This window comes from Penicillium robsamsonii, assembly GCF_028829455.1.
Source record: "Penicillium robsamsonii strain IBT 29466 chromosome Unknown utg000001l_segment0_segment0, whole genome shotgun sequence".
Classification (NCBI taxonomy): Eukaryota; Fungi; Ascomycota; class Eurotiomycetes; order Eurotiales; family Aspergillaceae; genus Penicillium; species Penicillium robsamsonii.
The window spans coordinates 696986-712356 of NW_026643219.1; the positions used below are offsets into that span (position 1 = coordinate 696986).

Below are 15371 nucleotides of genomic sequence, written 5' to 3' on the forward strand. Positions count from 1 at the left end.
AGGAAAGAAAAGTAAAAACATGGAAAGTATTCGACATTTGATTGTAACTTGGAATCACTTGGCGCAAGTCTCAGTTCCCCTTCCAGGGACCTGGTCGCAGCATACGATCCTCTTTCCCGTAAACACTAACATCCTTGACAATGGCAATGAATTTCCGATGGTTCTCCTTGGATTCACCAATGCGAGGACGGAACACCTTCAAGAGATCGCTGCTGAGGATGCCAGATGCTGGGATGGCTGCATGGATTTCGCCGGCCGTCGGGAAGGTTTGGTTTCCAGAGACTGGCGTCGACATACGATGGCCTACAGATGGTTAGTTTATATCTAATATCAAGAATATATTTGGACCGGAACTCACCTCTGGGACCGTCGGGGCTGTTGGCACGGCTTCCGGAGAGTCGAGGTAAAGGACTTGCGGCGCGAGACCCTTGTGGAGTGCCACCGCGAGAAGCCACAGTAGAGGGGTTGAGTTTCAGTTTCTTGATCTTGCCACCCTCGGTCATTTCAGCTCCAGATCCGACACCAGTGTCGACATCACTGCCTGATCCAGGACCACCAGGAATGTTTCGCACGCGTTTCTTGCCCTGGGTAAATCAGTATGTATTGGCCAAAGGGGAATGATTGTGCATACCTGCAAAGCGGATGGAGAGATCGGACGCGACGGGGGTTGGGACGTAGGGAGATGCATGTTTTTGGCCTTCTTTCGAGACGTATCGGTGCCGCTCGCATCGGAGGCGTATGGTGATCCAAGCCTTTTCCGGGACGGTTTCTTCAAAGCGTCTGTATGCTTGGGTCGACCGGAGGGAGTATTTGTTCCCTTGGAGGAGGTCGCTTCTTTCTGGGCCTTTTCTTCTTCTGCCTTCTTCCGTTCCTCCTCCTTGGCCCGCTCGGTTTCGCTGTCATCGGAGCTCTGTCTATGTTGGTTTGGGGTTTGCTATCGAAGATAGGTGAAAACTTACCTCCTCATCCGTGTACGGATTGACATCCGAACCGCTGCTGTAATCAAAGTTCCGTTCTCTCTTCTTCAGAGCCTTGCGCACACCTTTGCCCAACACACGCCGGGCCTCTCGCTCACGTTTCTCTCGCATTTCTTCGGCGTCATACTCTTTCTCGTCCTTGAGATTGAACACATTCGCCTTGAGCTGGTCCTCTTTGATTCTCTTCTCGGCATCCTTCGCATCTTCATCCTCATTGAAGAGATCATCATGCTCTTCGTCGTCGGCAAATCGATCCTCTTCGAAATCCATTTCACCAGTCTCCAATCCTGCGCCCTTGGTATCCGTGCCCTGTTTTCCGGCGTAGACTTTGCGCTGCTTAGCGTATGTTTCCAATTCCTTTTCTTGCTCCAACTGCTGCTGCTTTTCCATGAACCATCGAGGGTCTTTCACTCTCTTGGCCATGAATTTCTCTGCTTCATCAATAGTCAAAGCCTTGAAGTTACTCTTAGCGTTGAACTTGTACCACTTTTCGGCCGGAATCATTCTCATCTTTCCGTTGTCGAGGATAAAGACTGCATGCGTTTCGGACAGAGCTGCTTCGTAGTTTCCAACCCACGTGTGCCGGTTATCGAAATCCTCCAGGTGCCATGGCAAAGCCTCTTCGTACTTGATCCGTGCTCTTGCAATCTCTTCAGGGGTCATATCCGACTTGAAAACCTGCTGCGTCTTCTGCTTCGGGGCATTTGGTCGTTTCGAGGTGGAGCCGAGGGCGGGGGCGATCTGGGAAAGGTTCTCCGCTCGCTCTTTTTCACGTGCTGCCTTTCGGGCATCAAAGGCTTCACGTTCAGCTTCATCCATCGGCTGGCCATCGATCTCGGTCCGTCCCGAATTTGGATCATGATTTCGTGAACGCGGGTCGCGGCGGTGAAGTCGAACTGGTCGTGTAAATTGTGATTCATCACGTGGGTCGACGCTTTTCTTCGAGGCAAATCGCGCGATGTGGTGCTTAATTCCCTCCATCAGAGCTCGTTTTGTCGTCACCACCGGATAATCAATGTATTTATCACTGAGCAAAGGGCCACTGAACCCATTCGCAGACATGTGATTGTTTGAAAGCTCAAGCATAGGTCGCTCGGACGGAAGGATTGTCTGGGGGTTGGACGTTTGTGGCCGTGAGGGAAGAGTCTTTGTGGCTGTTCCATTGCCAGGAGTGGCGCCAGCTGGTTTAGGCGCAGGCCGTCTCTTCGGTCGGACTAAAGGGTCCGCTGCTTTTGGACGACGAATCCTCATCAGCGGTGCACCATTTGGCCCAGTTGGAGTGCGAGCATTCGAAGGATTCGTTGGGGTCGACATGTTGCCGACGTACAAAGCAGAATTGTACGATCGGTAGAAGGTGACGCGACGGGTTGCGCCAGGGGTGGAAGTATGGAGAAGAATGTAATCTTTTGCCTGTCTTGTGTTGCGACAAGGGTGAACAGGTTTAAAAAAGAATGAGAGATGGGAAAGTCACTTTGAAAGAGCTGGGGGCAGCGACCCGCAGGTATGACGGTTGACCACGGAGTAAATGTTTACCCGTCCCGCTAACACAGTCACGTGCACCGGGGAGATCTCCGGTCTATGTGGTCTGTGCGTCAAGAGGCTCTTTCAAAAATCACCTACACAGTACGTGAGCTCTAACTACTGACCTCGCATGCCATAATCAAAATTGAGAGTATATTTACTAATAGCATCCTTATTGTTCCACTGCAAGATCTATGTTTTCAATTGATATAAAATTTACTGACCGAATCGTTGACCCGGTTCCAGTGGTTTGTATGGACAAGCAATCCAATCACAGCCCTTGAGACAGTTAGCAGGTATCAAACAATTAGAAGATCAGGGACTTACTTGTTTATAAATCTCCGTTCCCCACCATTTGAAACCATCGACCCAGCCTGGGTAAATGAAGACGAAGAAGACAACGACCACTGCAAATGCTAACCCAGAATCCAATGCAGCCGACAAGGTCATTGCATATTTTTCCCACCATGCGGTCCTCCTTCGCCGGATGACATAATTAAACAAAAAACATACAAGGGCCCAGATGGAAAAGTTGAGCCCGGTTGCAGGGGGTATCCAGCTCAGACTGCCAAACAAGATAGGGAAGTTGACCATACGCCAGAAGCTCTTCTTGCTATGTCTCCCCAGAAGCCATGCGCTGAGAGGGGCCACAGCTCCCAGCAAAAAGGCCCAGACAAGCGGACGATATAGCCCTCCGGGGCCAAAGAAGCGCTGAGGCCCAACGACTCCCCAGAGAATGCTGCCATTGAAATGGACTCGAGCAAGTGGGCAATTGAAACCATTGATAGCCTCCGGGGTGCAGAGACCCGGGACAAAAGTGAACATCCAGTTCAGCACACCAATTTGAGTCAGACTTGAGACCAAAGTTGCCATCATCTGGACGCCAAACAGAATCCGTGGTGGGATCTTCATGTAATGGCCAAGTTTGAGGTCCGAGGAAAACTTGATTCCTTGTGCAGAACTGATATATGAGTAGGTCACGAAAATCATGTTCGCTACAGGCCTTCCCGGGAATACAATACCGCAAAGGAGTTGGCAGATTAGATAGAGGCTGCTATGCTGATTGGTGACGGCCATGATGATGCCCACTGGGATGAAAAACACACAAGTAATACCAAGAGCCAAGAGCAGCCCATACCAAGGTAGGTGTGTTGGATAACTTTTGGGCTAGGATCAGCTACTATCAAAGATCAAAGAGAGGTAGAAACGTACTACTCCACCGTGAAGATGGCAGTGGCGAGCATGGAAATGAACACGAGAAGATACCACGTGAGGGGAGCGTCCTTGTAGCGCCTCATCAAGCGACAATGGACATCATCCCCTCCCAATGGAATTTCCTGGCTCGGTTCGTGAGAGCTAGTCCTTGGGATGTCATAACTCTGTCGAACCGTATCATTGCTTCGACGAAGGGGCTGGTACGTTTCCATGTCTGGCACTTCTCGTCTTTCCTCAAAAGCCTTTCTGGTCTGTTGCCAGATGTCCTTCCCATACCAGCAAATGGTGTGAGTGACAAGGGATGTCAAAGCAGCAAACTGAACACCGTAGGACAACACATAGGTGATTGGGAGATAAACTGGGGAGTAATCTTGATAGGCCTTTTCATCGAACAAAAAGTCCGCGGTCAAGATTCGGCTAACGTTGTATGGTCGCCCGGTATTGTCGAACACTGCTGTTGAAACTATGGGCATATATGCAGAGAAAAGAGTATTTTTATAGTCTTTTTTTGATCAGCAGAGTCAATTGAGATAAGATGGGGAGAACTTACAAAGTATTGGGGCGACTACCCATATGACAACCACCAGTCCCGTCACGATGTTAGCCGCTGCCCACCAAGGCGTGAGTAATGGGGAGCCAATATAGGCAATTTGAGCCCAATCGAAGGTCAATGGGAACATCCCGAGACCAGAGGCAACACCAAACTAGAAGAGTTAGTCGAGGCAGTGGAAAACGACCTGAATGTCTTACCAAGTTCGAAATCACAACATTTTTGGGTGCCAACCAAGTGATCACATTAAAATAACTTAGAGCGGGCATCAGCAGTCCCGGAACAAAATACCAGAGAAACGCCCCTGCCCACACAACGACGAAGAATTTATATCGGGAGATACTCCACCCGTTTGCCCTTTTATTGACAGACTTGTGCATTGTAGAGAACATTGCAGTGGACATAAGGGTTCCCGGCCAGATCATAGCCGATGGCCGCACGAGGAATCGTCGAGTGAGACCCGCGAATGCATACCCCAAAACCTGAGTGGATATGATGAGCAGTAGCTGATACATAATTGGAACATCCTGATTGTAAAATTTGTGTTGCTCGACAATAACCTGTTATGGTCAGCTTCGTCGCAAATATTTCGTTGGTGTACTAACATCAGTCGCGAAAGCAAATCCAAAAGAAACATTACTGCTAATATAGACGCAAGCATGTTCCTTCTCATTCCACCGGCCCTGGGCAAGCCAAAGTCTGACTCGGGACGCCAATGGAACAGGAGGGGCCTCGATCTCACCAGAGAGCGATTCCCGGTGATGAAGGGATCCGTTCTCAAAAACCTCAAGAGGATCACCTGTTTGTTTCAAAAGCACATCCCAAAACTTGCCCAGTGGATGGACTAGAACGAGAGCAATGATTGGGGTAATTGCAACACTGGGATAGCGCAAGGAAAAGAAAAGATTGGCGGCAGACCCCGTCAAAGAGAATAACAAAGAGAGAATCCACATTCGTGGTGCTAGAAACCATTAGATATAAGCCAAAAAAATAAAGCATCAGAAAGCAAGCTTACTGTTAATGGAAAGAGTGATATCATCTGTCGCCGGAACCGAAGCTCGTACTTGGGCATACGGCGAATTGTCTGGAGGATCCTCACTCGAGGATTTGGAATCATCATCATCAATGTCAAGAACACTTTCATCATCACTTGTCATATATGGCGAAGACGCCGGTGTCTCCTGCATCACCGGGTTGCCCGGTACGGCCAATCCTGTGGCAAACGAGTATTTCGAATCAGGACCCATTCCCACATCGGACGTAGCGGATGAAGGCCGACGATTGGCTATATCTGCGTACACGCTGTTTCGTCGCCGGACAGAGGAATGTGATCGTTTCGGGGTAGTCCCTGGTACGTTGGAAGAGCTTCCAATGCCATTTTCGAAGCTCGCGCGTTGTAAGCTCCTACGAATGTTCTGACGACGCGAAGCTGAGATATCTTCTTCGGAGTCGTTTGGGGTTCGCAATGCTCCGTAAGAGGAAGCACCCAGGGTGGGCGTCGAGGGAAGAAGAGGGGCGCGCGACATAAAGGCCCGAAAGCGCTGAACAATCCCCGTGTTGGGGTTCACGTCGGGTGGCAGATTGTCGATTTCGGGGCAGTTTCCATTGTCGCTCGCACAATCATCGAAATCAGAACCAGCTTGATCCGATTCAGCGTGAAGCCACTTGCGCCTCGGGGTCGGGGAACAAGACAGCTTCCGCGTCTGCAACGGAATATTGGTCGACGTGATGGTGGGGGATGATGAAATACTTTTAGTATTTCAGGTTAGGGCGTGCAGTAGCTCGAGATCGATCTTGGCATTGAGGAATCAGAATAGAGAATCACAGAGCTAGTGGAAGACTAAGGTCGTAGTGTGGTGAAGACCCCACCCGATATCGGCAGATTTATCTTCCGTACAATTAATTATACAATATATGTCGTATATGTTTCCATATGTACAATGGATTTGGTATCTAATCATTAAAACAGTTCTACAACCTCTTCATCCTCATTCTTAGGTGCCTCGACTTTAGGTTGTTCAGGCTCCCCTTCGCCTTCACCTTCCTCGTCTCGCATCAGGACCTGCACTAACCGGTCGCATGCCTCTGTCACATTCTCGTCTTCAACATGCAAGTGAGTCTCGCGGATCAAAGGGTAAACCTTGACTGCTCGCATCTTATCCCGGCCATCCCGGGTTGTGGTCAAGAGAAGCAAGGTTTCGAGATGGGTCGTGATGATGGTGGGGTCGCTGTCTCGTTGCTTATCGGGCGGCAACAGCTGAAGATCTGGCAGCATGTCCGCAGTATCCTCATCCGACAGCTCCTCTGGACCTGCAAGCGGGAGCAACAGGTAAGGCAGAAGGTTGGCTCCGTCTTCGTCGAAGAGCATTGGATGCGAATCGACTTCGAAAGCCACGTTCTTGATTGTGGATGCAATGCCCTTCCTCCGAATATCGCTCTTGTGCTCCGTGAAGACCGTCAGCTTGGTGATGGGGACCACCTCATCGTAATCCTGGCGTTGGGTGAAATAGGCCCTGCCCTTTTCCGTCTGGGACAGGTCGGCAAACACGTATGATAGGTAATCAAAATTGGCATGCTTGTTGAGAGAACCCTCAGCACCCTTCACGAAACAGTCCATCAGCTGATCGATTGCGTTGTCGGAGGTAGATACGGTTTCGGGGGCTTTTCGCTTGAGGGTAAGCAATTTCTGTAGGTTTTCGTGTTTGACGAGATTGGCCAAAAGCATAGCCACTTCATCGGCGTTGGGCTCCTCGACATTCTGAGGTCAAACACATTAGCCCCACTACTATTCACAGGTATAATACCTGAGACAAACTCACTGTCAATTTCGCAAGCAAATCCTCGATGAACTCATCCTCAGCCAGAAGTTTCAACACCTCTTCATCGCCAGACAAGTTGATCAGGATGGTCAATGCATTCTTCGAAATTGGCTGTTCAAATATATCAGTCGAAAGTCACCCTCCCATGATCGCAGATAACGCACAATGTAATCGCGGACCAAGAGCTTCAGATCGCGAACGGGTAGGAGTTGATGGCGCTTAAACAATTCAGGCTGGGCCGTGGAGAAGCCGACGAGGTTTTCGCAAGCTATGAGCTGTTAGATCATATATCCGGGCGAGAGGAGTTGTCATACCGATTTGTCTGATTTGGGTGTTGCCATGGTGCAGGAATTCCACCAGCTAAAGAGATGTGAGTGAGCTAATTGATATCGTAGGCTGTAGGGACACACCTCTTCAAGTTCGGTTGGCATCTTGGGATTATAATCTCTAAGCCAGAAAAAAGGGCACCTGTGTTGTCAATTCCAAAATCGCAGAATCTCAAAGATTTTTTTTTTCCCGCGGAAGTGGGGGTTTCGACGTCACTGGAAACGCGGAGATACTATGTACTTAGTGGGATATTTGCTACGATTTGTGATACATATGAATATAGAATAATATCAGTGACTACATGTATTGCATAAGTATAAATCTAATCCATATTCCTACAAATATATAACGTCGATGTTACTACATTCCTTCAGATAAAGGTCAGAATTGCCCCCGCCTCTAGCGTTCCCGGAGCTCACTCCATCTTTGACCTTTTAACCTATATGTGCAGTAGAACTCTTTACCATCTCAATATCCAACACCATGGAGAATCCAAACCTCAACGAGATCCATGACTTCCTAATCTCATTGGCCTTCAAGGCTGGGGACATCATCAACAATGCACTCCCAGGAACCAACGACACAGGATCCAAAATGAATAGTCCGTATCCATACAAACTGCAAAAAAGAAAGAAAACAGCTAATCTCTATAGGTACCGACCTCGTCACGGAATATGATCGTGCCGTCGAAAACATGATCTCGACCTCTCTGAGGGAGAAATACCCACATTACGAGTATGTGTTCTCTCTTTCGTGTTGCTAGTATTGCTTCTGATGTGTACTTTCTCTCAGATTCCACGGCGAGGAAACATACGACCCAGCACGCCCATTGACCGATGCCCCTACCTTCATCGTGGACCCCATCGATGGAACAATAAACTTCGTGCATAGCTTTCCATTTGCCTGTGTTTCGCTCGGGTTCGCTGTTGAACGCATTCCGACAGTGGGAGTGGTATATAACCCCTCCACCAAAACCCTTTATTCCGCTATTCGAGGCCAAGGTGCTTTCCTCAATCGTGAAACTCGCTTGCCGCTTAAAGGCGACAATGTCGAGCCCTTGTCGGGACTAGCCAATGCTCTCATTGCTATTGAATGGGGTGCGGATCGCAGCGGGAACAATTGGGAGACTAAACTTCGGACATATGAGAAGCTGGGCAAGTCTAAGGAAAACGGTGGGGCTATGGTGCGCGCGATGCGGAGTTTGGGCTCTGCCGCGTTGAATTTATGTGCTGTGGCTGATGGCACACTGGATCTGTATTGGGAGGGTGGATGCTGGGCCTGGGATGTTTGCGCGGGATGGGTTATCCTCTCCGAGGCCGGGGGTATTATGGCGGATGGCAACCCGGGAGTTTGGGAGGCTCGTCTTGACGGGCGTAAGTATCTTGCTGTCCGAGGTTCTCCGAATGGAACTGGACAAAAGGAGATGGTGGAGGAGTTTTGGAGCCATGTTCAAGGTGAATTGAAGTATTGATTACTTGGCTCATAACCCTCTGAGACTAGTTGAATACGATATAAAGTGAAAGAAACTGCAATTCAAATATAACATTTACATAATTACAGGGTATATGTCTAAGGAAACGTATGTACAATGAAATCAACGCTGGCGCTATTATCTATGACGGAAACCAGCACTAGTCTCCACTTCGAAGCCAGACTCGCTGTCATCCTCCACAACTTCACGATCAGTCCATCGCGCAGAATCCTGCCTCGATACGTAGTTTTTGTCACTGGTGCTCATGTGCGATTCATCTTCGGTCGGTGAGGTATCACTCAGACCACAAGATAGATCTTCCGATAGATGGAGATCGGATATATTTGGTACATCGTCTGTATCCCTTACTGGACCAAGATTGACAGAATCGGACTGTCCTTCAACCTCATCACCTGAACTAGTCGGGCTAACATTTGGAGACTTGGCCATCTCCGCACTTTGCTTCAGAGAATCGTCAGTTTCCGCAGTGGGCGTGTGGCCAAAATGTGTATCAACCATATGTTTTACAACCGGCCAGCCATAGGCATTGGTGAACATGCGCCGCACAATAATGTTATTATGGGCATCGGGCTCAAGTCGAACAAGAACCTTACGCCAAGTCAGATCACGGTGATAGGCTCTCGCAATTTTCTCTTCGCCCTTGAGACCGCTTTGGTTGTCCGCTGTGCTAGCAGGTGGGTGCTCAGTGGGCGCCGATTTCGATTGCTTGCCCGGTAGTGATCCAAATGCTAATGTGCGTCGCTTTACCGGCAAGGGAGGTGGTATATCCTCTGGGTGGTAGATGCGGTCGTGGAAGATTGTCCGGGGTCGCGAGGCAGGGTCCAAAATGAAATCCGCGGGTGGTAAAGGCGGCATCAACAAGTCTCCCGCAGACTCAAAGAAGGTGGTCCTTGGAGGCGTGTGCACTCCTTCCTGCTCGTGCGAGGAATGTCCTTGGGCAATGGGTATTGTGCTATCGCCCTCGCCAGTCTCAAAAGTGCTCAGGGTCTGGCTGCGCTTGTAAATTCTAGCATTCTTGCTGTTAGGAGGATTCCTGCCCTGATTTAGGCGAAACAGCGATAGAAAGCTGTCCAGGGGACTGGAAGACGTATTTCCCGAGAGATTCTCCTTCACCACGGCCGGCTCTGGAATTCTCTGGTTGGACGTATGACTGGGTCGTGCTAGGAATTGTTCCGGCCGCGGAGAGATCCTATCGCCCAAAAGGTCGTCTTTGGGCCTTGTGGGAACCTGGGTCGCAGAATATGTATTTTGTTGACCGGTCTCCATTGTCCGAAGACTCAAAGGCGGTTCTTCATCGAGGCGAGGGAGTCGCGGGGATTTCGAGTTGGCGCCTGTCAACTCTGCCCACCCCCATTCGGCCATAGTTCCAACAATTCCATTGTCCCGCCTCGCCTTTTCAACCCGATCTAGACCTTTCCAGTCTAGGAACAAAAGAGAAGACGTCCGCAAAGGAACTATCCCATCATTCACCACATTCGAGTACACTGTACGATGCTGGAATTTCTTAAGAACCTCGTGGGCAGGACCGCAAGGAAGAATCCGTAGAAGCGGCTTGGAGCCAGGATCCGAATGGCCGGGGTCTTTTGTAGACTCTCCTCTTCCAGCAATAATAGCCCCCCAGCCACTTCGAACTTTCGGTGCCGTCCAACTCAGCCCGAGATCCTGGCCGGTACGACCAACTAGACCTAAATCCAATGCAAATCGAACATACATTGGATTCTCGTTGCTGAGACCAAGAAAAGGGGTCGCAAGAGCAATAAAGTTAACAGGCCTGATTTGCTCGAAGAACTGAGGCGAGTGTTTTTGGATATATGCGATTGCATATGTCTGAATCAGCCCACCGAGAGAATGACCAACAAAGCTAATGCTCGTAATCTGGTAAGCATGGTCTTCATTTCCAGAATACTGTGCATTCTCTTGTGGGGTCGAATCGGCCGAATGAGCAAATGGTTGAGCTCGCTCCTTGCGAGCACTGAAAGGTCGGACAAATGGGTTCGACTTTGAGCCCTTCAGAGGGAAATATGGTTGATCGGGATATGTGAGAAGCAGGACATATTTGGCCAGCCGTTTACCGAGGTACTGAATCCCACGCTCAGTCCGAACAGCATTGCCAGAGAACCCTCTGACAATGACTTGCTCTTCGTCGTCATCATCGGGGTTATCACCAGATTGGCTGTTTTGCTCCTCCTCGGTATTAGATGTACCGCTGAAAAAATGAGGGATTAGAAATTTCAGGTGCCGAGGCGCTCAAAGAGGATTTCATACCTTGTCAAGTTTTCTCGATTATCCAATCCAACAGGGCTGACGTGGGGAGCTTTGGCGTGACTGTCTTTCTTTTTTGACTTTCTCACGGCTGCGTCGATGCTCTCCTTCAAATAGAGCATGTCTGCACCGAGGTTGCTGTGCAACCCGTGTGTCAGTAACACAAGATGAACCGGCTTCTTCTTGGCGCTTTTCGCCGGAGCTTCAGTAGAGCCCTCTGGCGCTGGATTATCGCACGGAGATGGCGAGTCCTGACTCTTCCGATCAACGCCTTCGGAAGCTGGCGCCGCCAAGGGGAATGGGGGGTTGCTCCATAGACTAGTTGTATCGTCGACGTGAAGAGCGATTGCTTTTGAATATACGCCTTTCGAGGCAAGCACCTGAGTACCTCTAGTTTCAGGCAGCCAATGGTCTTGTAACTTTGCCGGAGGCCCCGTCGAGCCATTTCCGCTACCCCATGCGCCGCCCGAGAAATATGCCAGCGATTTTTCATCTCGGCCCACCAGCAGCTCAAAATGCACCGCCGCGCTACTTGAAAATATCACCTGCGATTGTATCTCAATAATCCAGCTAACGCTCTGTCCACTTGCCGGTCCGCCTTGACCGGGAGAGCCAAAGTCGTGAGCTTGCAGGAGATTATCTGGCACCTTGATGACGGCATCCCAACCACCTCCGGCCTTGAGGTAGGGTTCAAACTGCGGTGTACCCTCCAGATCCTGTCGATCATATTTGGTGTTGGGGTCAAACTGCGAGGGATAGCAAGCGGCGTATAGCGTGTACGGGCCATGGAGGTATGCGGCGCGTAGTGGGATGGCAGATGTGTTCTTCACCCTCACGTAGAGATTGGAAGGAATGGGCAGGATCGGATCGGCCGCTGGAGTATATGTAATCGTGTATCTGATTGGCGATTTACTATTAGCCAGAAGGACTTCAGACTTGAGGGGCAATCCTGACCAAACTCACCTAACAACTTCCCCAACGCGAACACTACCAACTTGGTGGATTAACAACATGTCGGCGACTTCCTCTATATCCTCCGGGTTCGTTTGCCAGCCGGAGAGGGTATGAAATCGCGATCTTTTATTGCACAGTTGTGCTGCACCGAGGTCTGGAGTCTGGGAGGCTGAATAAGTGCGTGCAGTGATCAGCATCGAGTCTAAGGGGCAGTTCCATTATAGTCAAGCAAATGCAGCTAGATAAGAGAGATGACAGTATCATTTGGTACATCCCATATGGGGTGTGGGTGGTTTACGGGGTCCAATCTCGGAGATGGCGGAAAACACATGACTAAATTCCCTTTGCGGATCAACAAGCTTGAAACTCCATGGACCCTTACAAAATGCATTTTTCGTGTATATAAGCAACTCTTGGCGTCTGTTTTAGTGCTCACACATGTTGCCGCTTTATGCTCATTAAACCTGAGCCTGATTGTACCTCATAGATAGACACCCTAACCCGCCCAGGGGCCCAGGTATAATGACACTGAAATCCTTGTTTATCTGTGCCAGAGTACATCTGCTTGAATAAACCTGCTCTAGCAAAACTATTTTGTGGAGTATCCAACTCAACAAGACGCCGAGCATCCAATACTGCAATTCGATCAAAATATATGGTTGTGTTAAGCATGTTCGACTATTAACTCGCTCTTAGGATCCGTTAGTTGATGAGATAAAACTAGGAACATACGCTATGAACGACACTGAAAATAGTACAGTCATGGAAAGCTGTTGGTCTTCGCACGGTGTTGTCTCAACAAATGACTTGACACGGGCTATCGCTCCGAGTGAGGTCTCGAGAGTATTCCATGATGTGATGAAGTATGACAATAATTGGTTGAATCCAAGGATATTGTTCAATGCGACACCAAGGAGGCTCGAATCTGTGCTGCTACGCGGCATGATGGTTAATATTACCACAACGGTTGCTAACGCCATCACCACGATGTCCAAGACTAGGTTCAAACACCTCTGTGCGCACAGTATCATGTAGTAAGACTTCTGAAACTGATCAAGATGCTGAGTTAGAATCTTTGGCGAGGCGTCTCGCCAACCAAAGGCCCGAGTTCTTGGCAGACTTCGAGGACTTCGGTAAAGTGAGAGTATAATGGGCTCCTAGACTCCAGATCGAGATATCATAGTTGGCGACTCGTTTTGATCTAAATCTTTTGCATGAAATAGAGTATGACCAGTGTGACCGGCATTGCTGTCGCCATAAAAGTAGACCCCATGGCGACCAGGCCAATGGCAGCACATCCAAAATATGCCTCAGCGGAAGACATCAGCGCAATAGTAAGAGCCGAGTCTACTAGTATAATATCTTGACTGAAGCGATTCAGGGTCACACCATTCACAGTGGCGGAGAAGAAAGACAAGGGTGCCTGCATAGTCATATCCGAAGGCAACCAGTGCAGGCGGACGACCGTCAGATGCATCTACCAGGCGTAACCCACCCCTATACAATGATGAACTGCTCGGCTGAAGTCTAATATATATTTCTATCGTAACTTAATGAATCTCTAACTAATTGATCAAGTTCAGCAAACGGCTAGATTCTTTACAAATTTCCACCCACCCATCTCTTTCGACAGCAACGATCTTTCCATCAATGCAAACGCGTCGCCACTTCTCCTCATCTTCTTGAAAATCGATTCGAACTTGTTCGGTGTCGACATAGGTGACCCTATCTTCTATCACATGTCGACCGCCCTGGTAAGCCAGAGTCATCAGATGCATCGCGTCTTCCGCCGACATAGGACCGAAGCGGATGAACCTCATCTTTCCATCCAGAGGCACTGAGTGTGGAGAAATCAAGAATTCTTTCTCAAGTCGTGGAACAAGTGTAGCAAGTGCATACATGTGCTCAAGCCCACCCACTACCTCCTGGCAACGTGCCTCGTTCGGGCCATTCGAGGTGGTTAATGTGATTTTGCCTTTGAATTGGTGAGGTGGACTACCATCTGATGGATAAAGTAGCTCATTTGCGGCCATCTTGAAGCGATCGCTTCCAAACTTGCGATATTCGAATGTGTCGCTGTCTGCAACTAATGCAGCATGGAGCCCCCAGCTCGCAACAACGGCCCCGTATAATGTGTGGTGAACATCGGTGTCGATATCGGCTCGTTTACGACCTTCATCGATGACCAACTGACTGCCAGGTGAAAACTTGGCAGCAAAGACCGGTATAGAAGATGGGATGCCTCGAAATAGTGTTGAAAGACCCGGCACCGGACCAGATCGTAATCCAATGGAACTGGCCATAGCATTCCCTGTCCCACAAGGAATCAACACGATATTGGGAGATACACCAATCGTCTTCTTGGATTTGTAGAAAATCTCGAGAATGTCGATGAGGCCCCCGTCCCCAGAAAGAAGGATGATGGTCTGAGGGACGCCATTATGAGCCCGCTCCAGGAATTTCGATCGTGCGAGCTCCACGATAGTTTGCGCCGATTGTGTTTCATAAAGCTCATAATTCTCTAACCCAATATATGCAAGAAGGGGCCGTACGACATCTTGAAAGACTGTCTTGGCTTTCCCCGTTCCTGATCCAGTAGATACCACAACCTGGACGATTGGTGGTTCATCATCATGTCGAAGGTGGCTGGGAATCTTGGTCACAAACGGAGATAGTGCTGCAGGCAAGGACTCGATGTCGATCTTTTCTAAGGAAAAGTCCTCAGAGCCATCCAGTTCAGTTTTCCGAAAGAACAGGACACTATAGGTGGGTGCAGGATTGGACAACACGCAGAGAATGTCGTTGAAGTCAACCAAACACTCAACACCTGCGTGAGATGTGTATTTCAGGGTGCTTCCAGCTATATCAACTGCCAAAGGGTCAGGCATCTCTGAGTAAGTAGCGTAGTGAGAGAAAAATCAACAGTTGACAGGGCGGGGTTTACGGCTCACCCGGACTTTTAACCCATGTCGTACCATTTACTTAGTTTAAGCTAGCAGCAATATCACTCTTTAATTACTATGACTTGACTGTCACTTTATCAAAAATTAAAATATTACTTGGTCGTTGAACTTTTTGCCAACATATAATAAATACTTTACGTAGAAAGAACTAAGATGGTTGGATTTTTATAGCAGTATGACTCTATCCATATGTATTGGGACTGGAACGAATATAGAAGCATAGATGTCAAAACATGTCTGATTCGAGAATTTTGATATTCTTCTTGCTAAATAGTTTACTAGATACATAAT

General features: G+C 49.0%; 5 protein-coding genes across 5 annotated transcripts; 1 reads left to right on the plus strand and 4 right to left on the minus strand.

Moving 5' to 3' along the window:
- Positions 1 to 70: 70 nt before the first annotated feature.
- Positions 71 to 7513, minus strand: N7447_000286 (uncharacterized protein; the record flags this gene model as incomplete). The annotated part of the gene is made up of 16 exons (XM_057224562.1): positions 71 to 303; positions 359 to 584; positions 632 to 910; positions 960 to 2223; positions 2719 to 2777; positions 2826 to 3657; positions 3711 to 4215; positions 4264 to 4417; positions 4464 to 4823; positions 4869 to 5224; positions 5279 to 6012; positions 6231 to 7021; positions 7083 to 7193; positions 7247 to 7350; positions 7397 to 7442; positions 7493 to 7513. 16 exons carry the CDS (start codon positions 7511 to 7513, stop codon positions 71 to 73), a joined length of 6075 nt encoding a protein of 2024 aa, XP_057088578.1.
- Positions 7514 to 7892: 379 nt separating this feature from the next.
- Positions 7893 to 8880, plus strand: N7447_000287 (inositol monophosphatase family protein; the record flags this gene model as incomplete). The annotated part of the gene is made up of 3 exons (XM_057224563.1): positions 7893 to 8010; positions 8063 to 8144; positions 8202 to 8880. 3 exons carry the CDS (start codon positions 7893 to 7895, stop codon positions 8878 to 8880), a joined length of 879 nt encoding a protein of 292 aa, XP_057088579.1.
- Positions 8881 to 9018: 138 nt separating this feature from the next.
- N7447_000288 (lipase ROG1 family protein) lies at positions 9019 to 12314 on the minus strand (the record flags this gene model as incomplete). Its single annotated transcript, XM_057224564.1, has 3 exons — positions 9019 to 11107; positions 11167 to 12060; positions 12127 to 12314. 3 exons carry the CDS (start codon positions 12312 to 12314, stop codon positions 9019 to 9021), a joined length of 3171 nt encoding a protein of 1056 aa, XP_057088580.1.
- A 1004-nt stretch (positions 12315 to 13318) lies between these two features.
- N7447_000289 (ABC transporter integral membrane type 1) lies at positions 13319 to 13552 on the minus strand (the record flags this gene model as incomplete). The annotated part of the gene is made up of 1 exon (XM_057224565.1): positions 13319 to 13552. One exon carries the CDS (start codon positions 13550 to 13552, stop codon positions 13319 to 13321), a length of 234 nt encoding a protein of 77 aa, XP_057088581.1.
- A 130-nt stretch (positions 13553 to 13682) lies between these two features.
- On the minus strand, positions 13683 to 15005 carry N7447_000290 (diacylglycerol/lipid kinase family protein; the record flags this gene model as incomplete). The annotated part of the gene is made up of 1 exon (XM_057224566.1): positions 13683 to 15005. One exon carries the CDS (start codon positions 15003 to 15005, stop codon positions 13683 to 13685), a length of 1323 nt encoding a protein of 440 aa, XP_057088582.1.
- Between the last annotated feature and the right edge of the window lie 366 nt (positions 15006 to 15371).